General features: G+C 38.4%; 1 protein-coding gene across 1 annotated transcript in view; it reads right to left on the bottom strand.

Annotated features, from left to right (window-relative positions):
- The window catches only part of col11a2 (collagen, type XI, alpha 2), a 40793-nt gene that overhangs the window by 11614 nt on the left and 14424 nt on the right, over positions 1-14755 (bottom strand). Inside the window, exons 6-36 of the mRNA XM_079830245.1 lie at positions 12318-13193; positions 10882-11010; positions 8736-8957; positions 7288-7341; positions 7039-7080; positions 6597-6659; positions 6359-6433; positions 5238-5324; positions 5078-5134; positions 4884-4937; positions 4547-4600; positions 4259-4312; positions 4047-4100; positions 3775-3828; positions 3542-3586; positions 3322-3375; positions 3083-3127; positions 2832-2885; positions 2693-2737; positions 2406-2459; positions 2233-2277; positions 1905-1958; positions 1639-1683; positions 1445-1498; positions 1163-1270; positions 960-1013; positions 802-855; positions 581-625; positions 338-391; positions 186-230; positions 25-78 (exon numbers count right to left, since the gene is read on the bottom strand). Of these exons, the coding sequence (XP_079686371.1) occupies positions 25-78; positions 186-230; positions 338-391; positions 581-625; positions 802-855; positions 960-1013; positions 1163-1270; positions 1445-1498; positions 1639-1683; positions 1905-1958; positions 2233-2277; positions 2406-2459; positions 2693-2737; positions 2832-2885; positions 3083-3127; positions 3322-3375; positions 3542-3586; positions 3775-3828; positions 4047-4100; positions 4259-4312; positions 4547-4600; positions 4884-4937; positions 5078-5134; positions 5238-5324; positions 6359-6433; positions 6597-6659; positions 7039-7080; positions 7288-7341; positions 8736-8957; positions 10882-11010; positions 12318-13193 (2784 nt within the window). The remainder of the gene's footprint in view (positions 1-24; positions 79-185; positions 231-337; positions 392-580; positions 626-801; positions 856-959; positions 1014-1162; positions 1271-1444; positions 1499-1638; positions 1684-1904; positions 1959-2232; positions 2278-2405; positions 2460-2692; positions 2738-2831; positions 2886-3082; positions 3128-3321; positions 3376-3541; positions 3587-3774; positions 3829-4046; positions 4101-4258; positions 4313-4546; positions 4601-4883; positions 4938-5077; positions 5135-5237; positions 5325-6358; positions 6434-6596; positions 6660-7038; positions 7081-7287; positions 7342-8735; positions 8958-10881; positions 11011-12317; positions 13194-14755) is intronic.

Here is a 14755-nt window from a genome sequence, read left to right as displayed (position 1 = left end):
AGATCCAACTAAATTGTAACTTACAGGAGGTCCCTTTGGCCCAGGGAATCCATTTGCACCTTGAGGTCCGGTTAATCCCTGAAAAATGTGGAAACATTAAAAAATAAATTAAAGATGAACCAGAAAACCCAGGCTTGTTTTAAAGGATTAAAAAAAATACAATAAAATTGTAAATAAAGACATACTCTCTCTCCAGGTGGTCCAGGAGGCCCGTCACTGCCTGATCCGCCCTAAAACATTTGATTGAATTGGTTATGTACACATAATCTATGATTGTTGGCAATTACAAGATTTAATACATTTTTTGAGAATAATTTCACGTAAATTACGTTTATACCTTAGCACCTGTTTTTCCTGTTGACCCACGGGGTCCCCTCTGCCCTCTGGGACCCTAAATAAATAAATAAAAAATCTTAGAAGATCATTAAACATTGCTTTACAAGTGAACTGATCTGAAATCAGACATCTGCTTGATTAAATTAACAACAGCTTTAAAGCAGTTTAATCTACAGTAAAATAGAATAAATCAAGGAACAGAATAAGATAAGAGATGAGATGATGAATTAAAACGGGTCCTTACTGTCGGCCCTCTTAGTCCTCTTGGTCCAGGTTTTCCAATCAAACCCTGGAAAAATTAATTCAGAATTTTTCAGCATCATCAATTATTTTCTAAAGGAAGATAGAATATATGGTACTATTTAAATTATTCATGTAAATGCAGGACTTTACTCAACCTTGAGTTAAAAAGCAGATTGGAGATTGACTGGAGATTTAGTGTAATTTAGTCTAAAAATTTTTTACCCTTGCGCCCTTCTCTCCATTTGTACCAGGGAATCCTGGGAAACCAAGGGAGCCCTAAAAATACAAGCATTACATTGATTGAAAAAAAAGCATTACATTTGATGAAATACTTGGCTGTATATCAAATGATGAGTCATAAACAATATTATTTTGTTTACCTTAATTCCTTGTCTTCCGGGATAGCCAGGAAGTCCAGGCACACCAAGTTTACCCTGGAATGACATAATTTAGAAAGATTTAACACATCTTTAGACCAGCAATATAACATTATAACGATATACCTTACTGTCAGCATCAATTGCAATACAAACATAGCTAAAATGATATATGACGGAACAAAAATAGCAATAATCAAACTAACCTTCTCTCCCACCACGCCGATAGGTCCAATTTCACCAGGGGGACCAAAACGTCCCTTTGGCCCCTCAGGGCCGTCCTCTCCTCTTGGGCCGGGCACTCCCACCTCTCCCTGTTGGTGCAAAACAAATCTTAGTGGCCAGTTGAAATGGGTCAATATAGTCAAGTGCTACTAATGTTAGCCTGACATCTGAAGCAACTCTGGACTGCATCGTTTTACATTTGTGCTAAATCATATGCTAATCGATGAGTTTCTATCCACTGATGTTTTATATGCAAGACGTACCCTCTCTCCCTTCACACCAAAGTCTCCTTTGATTCCAGGGAATCCATCCTCTCCCTGAAAATAAGAAAAAAGTTATTTAACACAGTCCGTTGAACCTGCACCTTTGGCACAAACAGGTCACAATTTACTAAAATGTTTCATTATTATGACATTGAATTTGACTTATGTTAATGTTTTTGACCAAAAACACTCGCCTTCTCTCCCTTATGGCCCTTCAGTCCACGGATACCTTGAGTTCCCTGTGAATGTCACAAAATATTCAGTCTATTATCTGACTCAGAGTATTACAGGTGAGAGTTGATATCAAACCATTACCAAAGTTCCAATATGTAAAATGTCTTTTGACAGAATTGTTTATAAAAATTATATATTTACACATATTTAATTTCCAGTGGAAAATGATCCCAACAAAACAACAAAAGCTACCTGCATTGACCAAAATAAAGAAGATATATTTTACCTTCACTCCCCGAGGGCCAGGATAGCCAATAGACCCCTGAGGACCATTGGGACCCTAAATATATATGAACAAGGAAAATAAACGTTGAAATATGAACACACTGGGAATTGTGGGAACGTGCTGGATATGCAAATCTTAGATATATGATATATTGAGACTTTATTTTATATTATCTCTTTGTACTGACGGCTAATGTCATTGTTGATTACACTCAACTACAAAGAAGTATACAACAATTCACAAAAAGTATACAAATAATTGTGGCACAAATAACATTTAAATATGAAGCTAAATAGAGAATATACTTATTATTATTATATGACCTCACCTGATTTCCTTTGGTTCCACCAGGGCCTTCCTTTCCGGGATGACCCTGTGGGACAAACACGTACGGCACATTCATTACCTCATGTATTATCACATATATTTTCATTGTCTTCTGGCAACTGGTCTAAAATTAACAGACCAAATAGATTTTAAAAAATCATATCTAGCACTTACAGGAGGACCGTCAGCTCCGGGCATTCCTGGTAGACCTGGCTTTCCTGTGGGTCCCTGTTAGAAGACAAACAAAATGGCAGTATAATTGCATTAAATTCCTTTAAACATAATTGGTGATCCTACTTAGACTGGACGTGTAAGTATGTCATACATTTTTATCAAATTCAAGTAAGTCATATTTTTTTTATCAAATGCAGACATCAAAGTGTTAAAGAGCACATTCTGTAAAGCACATTTTTTGATGATTAAAAATTGCTTTTAGTTCTGCAATCACAAAAATCACTCACTTTCTCTCCTGGCGGTCCATTAGCACCCTGTGGCCCTGGCATTCCCTGTTGCACAGAAAAGCAATAATTTATTATAAATACACTTTACTAAGATCTTGCCCCTTTTGTCATTAAATCTGTCATAAACTTCATCGTTCACCTGTGTTCCTGAAGCCCCCTGCTGTCCTGGAGGACCAGGCTCTCCTTGTGGTCCCTTAAAAGAGGAAAGAGGACAATGATAATGAGGACAGACATTTAGTGCTGATGTTTTTCTCTTACACTATTAATTTTTTCTATTACAGTTTATGAATATTTAGCCTATTACATACATATGCCAACTATTGCATAATTTTAAACTGTTAAAAAATTGACATCTAGAGTAACGTCAGAGAACTCTGACCATTTACTGACCAAGTTTCCTTTTGGACCATGTGGACCATCATTTCCGCGAACACCCTGGCAAAGGCAGATAATAATAAGAAGAAATGAAAGAAAGATCGTTCTGGATATCCATGTACAAATATTTTGTTTTAAAATTTTATGATGGTGTATTGAAGCTGTTGTGCAACCAAAGCAATTATAAAATTGACTCAAAAGTCCTCATTTAACACTTTACTATGTGGTATTTGTAGCTTTCAATGAATACTCACAGGAGGACCAGGAAGTCCAGAAGGCCCTTTAGGCCCCAGCAAACCACGGGGCCCCTACAAAATGAGAAAAAGGTAAATCAAAGAACATACAATGAATTCCAAGTAAAACACACAGCATTATGGAGTTAAAACTGGAGAGGAAATAAATGTTATGCAGGGCAATACTATCACATACACTGTCATATCTGTGTACAGTGTTTGAGAAAAAAGAAATGCCTACCGGTTCGCCGGGAAGACCTCTGGGTCCGACGTCTCCATCATCTCCCTGACAATTGTCAAGATGAAAAAAAAAAATCAAAACACATTTTTTTATGCTTTATGAAGATGATGATAGATATAAGGCAAATACAATGACAGATCAAGAGAACGTTTAAACAACATACATTATAATATTTACTATTGTATGGTGTTAATTTACTGTAACAGATGTTTTAAAAAATCCTTGAGAAGTACCCTCTCTCCGTCCTCTCCAGTGGGTCCTGGGGGTCCCATTCCTCCAGTTTGACCCTGTAGAAAACATTTAACATTTTAATATTACTATGCATCCAATAGCTACGTAACAAATTCCATTGAGTGAAACCCTTGCTGTCTACTGTGCACACATGGGATGCTGCATTCAATGTTGGCCAAAAGAAGGTATCATAGAAGCCATAATTTATGCTACCTCACTACATTTTGGAACAGGGCTTATGATTAACATTAATTCAATGAATTTTAGCCCTTACCCGATAACCCTTGTCACCAGGCAAACCAGGAAGGCCATCAAAGCCACGGTCACCCTAACATAGAAAAACACACATACATGAACTGCATGTCCAAAAGATTCAGTCAAGGTCAATATGGTTGCCTTTCAGAGTTGGAAGATACGTACAGCTGAAATCAAACACATGACACAATAAATCACACACAGAAAACAACTTAAACAAAAATATCCAACCTTAACTCCGGACTCTCCCGGCATTCCCCTGGCTCCATCAGCACCAGCACGACCCTGTAGGATACATCATATTGTTAACAAATAACAAATTGGTATTAGGAAGCGCTAAGTAGTTTCAATGACATTACTGTGTGGTTTCTAATGTGTTCTGGGTTGTTGCAAGGTGGTTGCTTTAAAAAAACACTGTTAAGTTATTATGATGATGTTCTGATCCCTAGATATGGCCTGTGTCGATGTAAATCTATGGGTTTGGTTTTTTATTAGTAAGGAAAACTGTAGTGGACTCACTCTCCGACCAGCTTTACCAGCAGGACCAGATAATCCCTGAGGACCTCTGGGGCCCTGCAAAAACACAATAGGGATGCATGATAAAGGCCTGTCTCTTTAGATTCTATGCAAGATATATATATATATATATATATATATATATATATATATATATATATATATATATATATATATATATATATATATATATATATATATATGTATATATATATATATATACATATATATATATATATATACATTCTGTCTGTCAGAGTATCTCAATTTCTGGCAAATGTTCTTGAAGGCAAGACTAACAATTATAAAAACACAGAAACACAAATGCAGAACACCTTACCTGAGGACCAGGGTCTCCACCTTCTCCCTTTATGCCAGGACTTCCAGGTGTTCCCTATTTAGGAACCAGATAAAAAAAAAAACTACAATATAACACATTGATCACAAAATCAAAATGCAAGAGCTTGACAAAGAACATGTAAAAGACATTATATATATTTTATTTATTTATTTTTGTTTGTTTAGTTCTTTTACCAAAGGTCCAGGACGGCCAGTGAAACCCATTGGTCCTGGTGGACCTTTCAGAGCCATCTAGACAGGAGAAAACTCCATTAATTCTAAATTAAGTATAAAGTTAGACCTCAATGTGAAAACACAATAAGTAAATGGTTGATTTATGACAGCTGCAACTAACCCGAGCCTGAGACAGAATGGCTTGAGCTTGGGCCTCCTGTGCTGAGGCAACGGGCCCTTTTTCGCCACCACTCTGTCCAAAACGGAACTGCGAGAACAGAAAAGAGGGTTGCAAATCAAGAACCAACATTTATGTGGGAGCTACAGGCCAATTTATACTTCTGCGTCGAGTGTACGCCGTAGTGTACGCCGTAGGCTACGCGCGTAGCCGACGCCGTCGTGAGCATTTATACTTCTGCGCTGTTGTCTGCGTCAATGTGCAATTACACATGCAGACGCTAGTAGGCAGTGTCCTCCGGCATGTTGGTGTAATCAAGAGAACAGCCGAAGAAGAAGCAGCTTGTTGTGTAGAATCTGTACATTCATGCCGGAGTATCAGCAGCAGTGAGAGAACGGCTTTTCTTGCAGCTTGAGTTGTTGTATCTAATACAAATTAAGCATCTCTAGTTGATTAGTAAAGTTAAATAAGGCGATCTGGCGCTGGAATGTGTTTGTGAAATCATGCAGAGCTGGTGGCCGCTGTTTTCAGTAGCGGTGGCTCGAGCAATCGATTGCTGTTGCGGAGACTTCATTCACGAAATATACCCTAATGTGTCCCTGTTCTTGATATACAATTACTGATTAACATCTTTGGTTTTAATGAGAAAATAAATAAACTATACTCAGTGGATCTATGTATTTATTTACTACCATAAAGAATCGCTGGACTGCAAAATATTGTGTTATAGCAGACATAAGGAACTATCATCCAATTTCTGGACACACACACACTCCTATCGCAGATTTTTTATTTATTTATTGACCTGAGGGAAGGGTTCTGGCAGACCAATCACAGCGCTTGCGGTCCGCGTAGAATTGACGCGTTGTTACATTTTTGGAGAGGTGCGCGTCAGGCTACGGCGTAGGGTACGGCGTATCCAACGCGTCTATGCGTAGGGTACGCCGTACCCTCTGCGTGCACTCGACGCAGAAGTATAAATTGGCCTTAAGGGGAAGCAGGTTTGGAATAAAGTCCTGTATGACATCCTTGACCGTAATGGTATAATAGTGACATCTAGTGGTGAGATGACTTTATGAACACTGAGCATCGAGAGAAGGAAAGAAAGAGGAGAGCAGACTTACAGGAAGCATGACAGAAGTTCCTGGAGGTCCTGGGACACCGTCCGCTCCAGGTAGACCAGCCTTACCAGTAGGACCCTACAGAAACAAACGCTTTCAATTATAACTACATACTCTTGACGTGAACTTGGAAAAACTTAAGGAAACAATGAGCACCACAATGTATGAATAATGTTTCAAATTAGCATAATCAAAAAACTAAAGCGTAATTAGTGAAAACACAAAAAAAAAATCTACTCACCCTCTCACCAGGATCACCAACAGAACCAGGGGGTCCGTGAGGGCCAGCGGGGCCAGGGAGACCCTAATGCAGAGAGAAATGGCATAAATAAGAGTTTTTTTAATCTACACAAACTACCATTGTGAACATTTTACTAGCATGTAGCAACAAGTAACTTCTGCTAACTAGGGTAGTTAGGGACGTCCCAAACTAGGGACGGCCCTGTGTAGTAAATATCATATACTAGGGTGAATTCAGGTTGATTGGGACACTTTATTGCCATTGAAATTACTGAGGAAAAGGTGTCCAAATCAACCTGAATTCACCCCTATATGAGGAGGGAAAATAGATGGCAATACACACAATATGGAGGCTGAATATAATGAAGTTCTGCACTTCAGTTAAAAGGAATGGGAATGCTAATTTATCATAAATTCACTCAAAATAATAAAAGTGAACATACTGCTGGTCCTTCTGGTCCAGGTGGCCCTTCAATCAGCATGCCCTGTGAGAGTGAGAGTGATAAAATTAAGAAATTAAAGACATAAATACATTTAAAAACGACATAAAGATGCAATACATCAACATGTTATTCTGTAGCACCATCTGGTGGCCTGGGTGAATTACGTGTCTAAACAGGTTTAGTAGTTGTATTTACACTTTCTAAATGTTAGCATTTATCATGTTTTGATTATGGAATTATGATGCTTACAGGTTCAAGGACAGCAGGCTCTCCCTTCTCTCCCTTCAGGGCTCGCACGGAGGCCTGAGGAAAACAGATATGTAACCCAAAACAGAGCCCAGTCAATATACAAAAAGAAGAAACCAACAGTCTAAGATGTTAAGGTAGTAGCTGAGCATTGTACACCCACCTACAATATAACCCTTGAGTGGTTATGAATGTGACTTATAACTTCCCATAAACCATTGAAACTCGTGATATGTCTTGACGGACAATATATTTATAAGGAAGTCAAGTAAATACTTAGCTGAGGCTTAAAATGCCACTCATCTGCTGTTGTGAAGCCGTCCATCTAAATGTAGCACATTACAGACTGAAGTAACCTCTACACATTTTTTATTGTTGTATATGCAGATAAGGATCTACAAAGCTACAGCACATTAATACATACTGAAGTACTCTGGTGCTGAAGTCAAGCTCAAACAGTCGTGGTGCCCTTCCGAGAAGATATACTGCTGTTCTATGCTGATCGAGATTAAGGCTGGTCTCAGATCAGCATGAGAGCAGATGAGTCTACCAATATTGATGGCTCTATACTGAACTAAGCACTCTATGCAGACTTGCAGAGGAATCTTGTGCAAAGGGGGCAGTGTTCAAGTCCTGTGATAATCAAAGTTTGCTGACAGGGGAACTATTTCCTGTTGATGGCATAACTTGCTAACCCATTACTCTTTAAGCAAACTTGTTTTAGTCTTAGGTAAACATTGACTGAAAACTCTTTTGGAAATTGAAGTTCTCTTCCAAAACCTAGTGTGGTGCCTTGCTGCCTACCAATGTTGTTATTGTTAAAGGAATAGTTCACCCACAATTTTTTTGCTAACCAGGCATTTGACGGTAGCATTTTTTTTCTGTTTGATAACAACATTCTTCAAAATATCTTCTTTTGTGTTCAACAGATGAAAATTATACCGGTTTTGGAACAACATAAGGGTGAGTAAATGATGACCGAATTTTTATTTTTGGGTGAACTAACCCTTTAACTAAAATACAATAAAAAAATTCCTGTTAATTGAAAGAAAAAATATTAGATGAAAAACAAAAAAATATATAATCTTGTTTTTGAAACAGAACTTTAATCTTAAACCAGGGGCGGGCTGGTTGCATGCAAACTGACTAGTCTTAAGTTAGTAAGTAATCTAATTTTTTTTTTTATATGGCCAATCAGTCTAATTTGAATCAGAAAAGTTAGACTGGTTACCTTTTGTCTAACTGCTAGTTGGTCAAACTAGTTCTTAAGACACAGTCTTAACACAGTGGCTAAGTATATGCCACTGGCAGCAGAACTTAGCACCAGTGCTTAGCTGGTCTTAACAACTCTCTGCTTGATGCCTCTGCAAGACTTAAAGCCATAGCAAATTCAATTTAAGCTTTTATAAAAGCTTTAAAGGGAATTTGCTGGAAAGCACAAGGTAACTTACACCACCCTCATCTGTCACAGCGGACAGGGCAGGGCCTAGGGTATCTTCCGTCTTGCTCTCGGAGATGGGCTCATTGTAGTCCTTGTAGGAATAGTCATACTCCTTCATTCCAAAGTCGCTTGTTATGTACTCCTCAGCGAAGGGCTCTTCTGGTGTTTGAGACACCTCTTCACCACCTGTCTTGGTCGTATCGATTTCCTCGACAGCGAAGGTCTCGTCCACCTGGGCCGTACCATTGGGAGCAGAGGTGGGGGTGGAGTGGATGGTTTGGAGGATGGAAGATTAAATGGTGGGATGGGGTAGGAATGGAGAGAAGATAGGAAAATAGAGAGGAGAAATGGAAATGAGAGGGCAAAGAGACAGAATAATCAGAATAATAGATCTTACCTGTTGTAAAACAGATCATGAGAGAGGAACACACAGATTTGGGCACAGGTTTACAGACAAGCACACACACACACACACACACACACACTCATAGCACACAAACTGATCTCAGTCTTCTTCATGTCAAAATTTACAAAGAATTGGTATCGTTTACCGCTTTATTCAGTCCAAAGGCCTGTTCACACCAAGAACAATAACTATAAAGATAACTATAGTGATAACTATATTAGCATCCACACCAACAGACTATAATATATATTTTATTAAAATCATGCACTGCCTCTTTAAATACTTAAAGCTACACTGTGTAACTTTTTTAGTTTATTCTTAGCTAAAAACACTTAGTTCTTTCAAAAATATATGTGCTCATTAATGTATATTTACTTCTTTCAAGTAATAAAGTATTCTCGTAAGTTTATAATATGCCATTGAAAATACATACGGGTAAGGGGTTCGAATGCCGGTCGCCATGTTGCCCCTCCATCTTGAAAGTACATTAGCCAAAGAGGGACATACCCGTAAATTCAAGCTTCGCCTTACACGTTTTAACACTCGATGGCACCGTGTCGAATGTGGACGAGGTCGAACTGGAAGCCATGTTAATCTTGGACTAAATCGGCCACCGTAGGAGTTAAAACGAAATCAAAATTGAGAGGAACAAACTAATATTCACTGGATGGTCATATACCTTTTCACCGCTAGATGGGGGAAAATATCACACAGTGTAACTTTAAGCTCTGGCTATGTTGTTGATTGAAAAAAAAAATCTTTCAAAAGTGATTCCAACAATATTATTCCTCTGTGTTGTTATCGTTTTAGCTGTGGTGTGGACTTCCCTATTCTTACAGAATAAGAATGATTATTAAATCTTTATTGTTATAGTTATCTGTCTTGATGTGAATGGGCCTAATTAAGGCACTTGTCCATTTCTTCTCAGTCTTCATGACATTGACTAAGCAAAATGTGTGACCATAATTATGAGCATTGTGCTTCAATGAAATTACTTTTTTGTGGTGTATTATCCAATTATTTAATTGATTTACAAGACTACAGAATCACTCAGGTCTATGGCAACACACTTACTATGAGGCAAAGACTAAAGCAATACTTCCTACTAGTCTCTTACCATTATATTGTTGACTATTAACTTTCTGGCCATGTAGATTGTCCATTTCCAAACTATTACTAAACATATAGTTTAATCCAAAATACAAACCTGACCGAAAAGTCCCACTCTAGACGAAACGTTTTAGTTGCGTCTACCCATAACTAACTGAATTCTTTGTTCGCTCTCAGTAAAATGGCTATATATGAAGTTCATAAGTTTCTTTGAACTTACGGATTGATAGTGTCTGACTCCCAAACATATCTCACTCTTAAACGAAGCTGTCTGGCAATGAATGCATGGTACTCATTCCATATTTGCACCATTTCTTTTGTGATCTCTGTTTCTCAAGATTTTCGTTCTTATGTCAAGATGATGTCACATCCGGTTTTGATATAAGAGCTAGGATAAAATCTTGAGGAAAGTAAAATAAGAGTCGCAAAAGAATATCTGATCAAATGGATGCTATGCATTCATTTTGCAGTTAAGTACAGCACTTATCATGGCACACGTGGCTGCAGAATTGTTAATTGTTAAGGTAAAATTAACACAGGCTGGTCTCACCTCCAGTGTAATGATTTAAAGCAATTGAGAGACTCTTATAGAGATTGTTGACTGCTCCACGTCTCTCAGCTATCTATGGGTGTGGGTTACCTGGTTAATGGTTTCTTCATATCCAGTCAGATCACTCTCTGGCTGTGGGGACGCCTCTTCTTCTACTGTGTAATAATAATCGGTCTCTGTGGGGGTGTGGTCAGCCTCTGAGTAAGCAGGATCTACGTCCTGATTGGAGGAGGCCAAGAGGTGGGTGGGGTTGGGGGTGGAGGTAAGCAGATTTGAAGGGGAGAGATTGATTAGTATAAAAACAAGCTCAGGTCTGATGAACTTGTTACATGCAGAAAGAAGAGATCAATGTGCCTTTGCTGATAGAAGACGATATGTCTTCTGGCAAAAAGCCATTGTTCTCGTGTCATAGTAAAATCAGAACAGGAAACTTTTGCAGCTGGAAACGAAAATCTTGGAATAAATCTTTCCGTCTTGAAAGACTTATTTTTATCACCAAGATTTGCTGTCCCAGACAGATTTTCCTTTGAACCTGATTTGATTTAATAAGCCACATTGCCATGTCAAGCAAAAAATGCAGTCAAGGTGGGTCAAAACTTGACTTTACGGGTGTTGACGTTAGTGCCAATGGTCACCGGACCATTGAAACACAACAGACATCATTAATAAACTTTTTGTCCATCATTTCATGGGACAGATCTTCAACAAAGACAGAAAGAATTGATCATCATGGAATGCAGCGTCACAGAGTCAATATTTTAAGTAGTATATTTTCTGTGAAACCGCATCTCTCATATTTCATTCACATATAAATAACACATAAAAGAGAAACAGGATGAAATCAGAAAGTAAGACGGAGAAAGAGACTCGTTGTGTCATGTGTAACATTGAGCTCTACAATGACTCATTAAACTGTGGGATCTTATGACTATGTTTCTCAACTGATCACATGCTCTAATCGGCATTACCTGGTAAACTAATTTCTACAAACTAACCAGTTAGAGAGTGTAGATTTGGAGTGACAGGAAATAAAAAGGAAGAGAAACAAAAGACTGTACAAATAGCCATGCGGTGATGACACAGTCTATACCGCTTATCATATCCTTCTAATGATCGCTCGGATCATTTGATATATGAAAGGGTGGAGGAGATCCAGTGGGTCTGTATGTCTCCAACCTCACAGCTGGTCAATGTCATGATATCTTTATGGTTTTACACACTGCTTTCTGAATTTTGAATAACCCGATGGAAAGTAAAAATCAACTGAAGATTAAAAATGGCCAATGTTCTGTTTTAACATTTATCCTGAAATGTAGAAAAATGTATGCAAAACCTGAAAGGTACGATGTAGGATCGTATTCAAGAAGCACCTCAGAGTATGTGTTGTATCTGTTATCTTTCAACATTTTCAATGAAGGCAAATCCCAGATCAACCTTTACTCTGAGGTATGAATACAGTCCTGAACCAAGACGACGAGGTTGGAAATACAGCTCTGGACAGCCAACACGGGCTCTTGATTTTGTACCTGTTGATAACCATTGGTGGGTTTCTTCTTGGGGATTTCAGGAGAAGAGATGGTCGTGCCACTCACAGCAGCCTTGTTGAAGGGTGGGAAATTTTTGGACTTTGATTTGACGTTATTGAAATCCAAGACCTTAGGTTTTGAAGGGAGAGGCAAAGGCGCAGGGGTAGGTTTGAAAACAACAGGTTTTTGAGTGACGGCTGCTACTTTGGCAGTTTTCGTGACTTTGGTCTTAACCTTCTCTACCACAGTTTTGGTCACTTTAGACTTTGCAGGTGCTGTATAGGCTTTCGTTTTGTCTTTGGTTGGTTGTGGTTTGGCCAGCGGTTTAGTTTTTCCCATCTCAGTTTTCGCCGCAGTTGTCTCTGACTTCTTGGTTATTGTTACTTTGGTCACTGCTGCCTTTTCAGTCTTCACTGTTTTTGCACCATTGCCATTAGTTTTAGCTTCTCCGTTTGCTTTTTTCTCCACAGCTGCCTTCCCATTGCCATTGTTATTGACTTTACCATTGCTGCCAGCCTTAGCCTTACCATTAGCGTCTTTCCCATTCCCGTTGATTTTGCCATTGCCATTACCGTTTACTTTAGCCTGACCATTGTTTTTTTTCTCCACAACTGCCTTTCCATTGTCATTAGCCTTCTTTTTGTTGTCATTCTTTGGGGCCGGAGTTGCTTTTGGTTTAGGTGCTAGTTTAGAAGCCAAAGTAGGTTTTATCTTTGAAATCAATAACTGCGCTGCAGTAGGTTTGGTCTTTGTCGTTTTGGCTGATGGAGTTGGCTTGGCTTTAGCTGGTTTAGCTGGAGCTGATTTTGCACCAGCAGTGGCTTTGGCTGGAGCATTTTTTTGCTTATCAGCTTTGCCGTTGTTCGCCTTGCCCTCCTATTTCATACATATCGTTTTTATTTATTGTATTAAAAAGTGTCGGGTCAGCGTTCATGAAAAGGGAGGGAATGAGAAAGAGATAGAGATTGGAAGACATCAGGGATGGGTGGGATTGAAAGTAGTGGGGATGGACAGAAAAAGAGAGAGAGACAACACAATGAATTTAAGATCGCTGGCGCTTGAATGACTGACTGAGATTTCACTGGCATTACTGGATACAGTATAATGTTCAGTCAGATTTAATTGTCCATAGTTATATCATGAGTTTAGATTTAGTGAACTTCAATGGCACCTAAAGAAAGATAAATAATGCGATACTGTTTTCTCCAATAATGCCAATCTCCACATTAAAAAAGCAGCATGTTGTGCGCATGGGGATGTAACGCTGTGAGGCACTGGGGGAAAAGTATGCTCAAATAGCATCTGTTGATAAAACTGATGCATGGCTGGTACACTGTGCTGCTCAACTGCACAGAAAGAGAAAAATTCAAGGACAGGAAGTGTGATAGTCATATTACACCATTCATAATCCTGTTGCCAGCATGTATCGAATCATTAAAGAAAACCATTTTAGACAAATAACATACAAATTGCAATACTAATCAATGTGCAAGGAATGAATGGCGTAGACTACCCAGAATCAGATGACAAGCAGAAGCACACAGAGAATAAAACAGGCATTTTAACTGAAGACTTATCTACATGTTGACACATACTGAGCTAGTAGAAGTTATCTTTACTCACAGTGAAATACAAACTTCAAGCTAAGACTGTCCACAGGGCAAGAAAAACAGCACTACAAATAAGTGAGAGTACAATGTTGGCCAAAGTGAAAGTAAACCTAAGAAGTGAAGAGATGGATATGAACAAACACATAGACACAGACGCTCGTTGTACATAATAACAAATCAGAAGTGACACAAGACACAAGAGGACTCACAAGTTTTGTTACTAACACAACAGGTGAAATGTGAAAACATGCAAACCAGATTTTAGGAAGAGTAATGCCATGCAACTGTGAAGAATAAAAAGTGGTTTCCTTAAAAACCTCTGTGTGTCTGAGCTATCTGAGCTGTTATCATCAAATCAATAAGTTATGGACCTCAATGACATGCATATGAAAAGAAGAAGAATTTGGTTATATACTGAAAATCCACTTGGTTAAATTACTATGAAGAATTACTGAATTGTAGTAATTACCCAGAATATGGACTAATCGTAAAATGATTAAAAATGTCACTGAAATATAGTAAGGTCAATTAGAATTAAACTAGCTAATGTAACTATAAAATAAATGATAAAATATAATTTTAGAATGTAAATATAAACTTACTAAGTCACTAGATTTCCTAAATATAACATTTATTCTAGATAACACATGGATGTATGAACACTTCCCACTCTGTTTAGTAAATCAGTGTTTCTACCTCTTTCTCTACGGCTGTTGGGTTAACACAGTGGGGCCATGATCTGTGCGTGATATTGTGTGTGTCTGTATGTGTGTGTGCCTCCAGTGCCCCTTTAAAATCCACATACACACAATCATATACTGACCAACA

The sequence above is a fragment of the Gobio gobio genome (genome assembly GCF_949357685.1).
Source record: "Gobio gobio genome assembly, chromosome: 11".
In the NCBI taxonomy this organism is placed as follows: Eukaryota; Metazoa; Chordata; class Actinopteri; order Cypriniformes; family Gobionidae; genus Gobio; species Gobio gobio.
The sequence above is the reverse complement of the archived record's forward strand: the minus strand, read 5'-3'. Positions and strand labels throughout refer to the sequence as shown.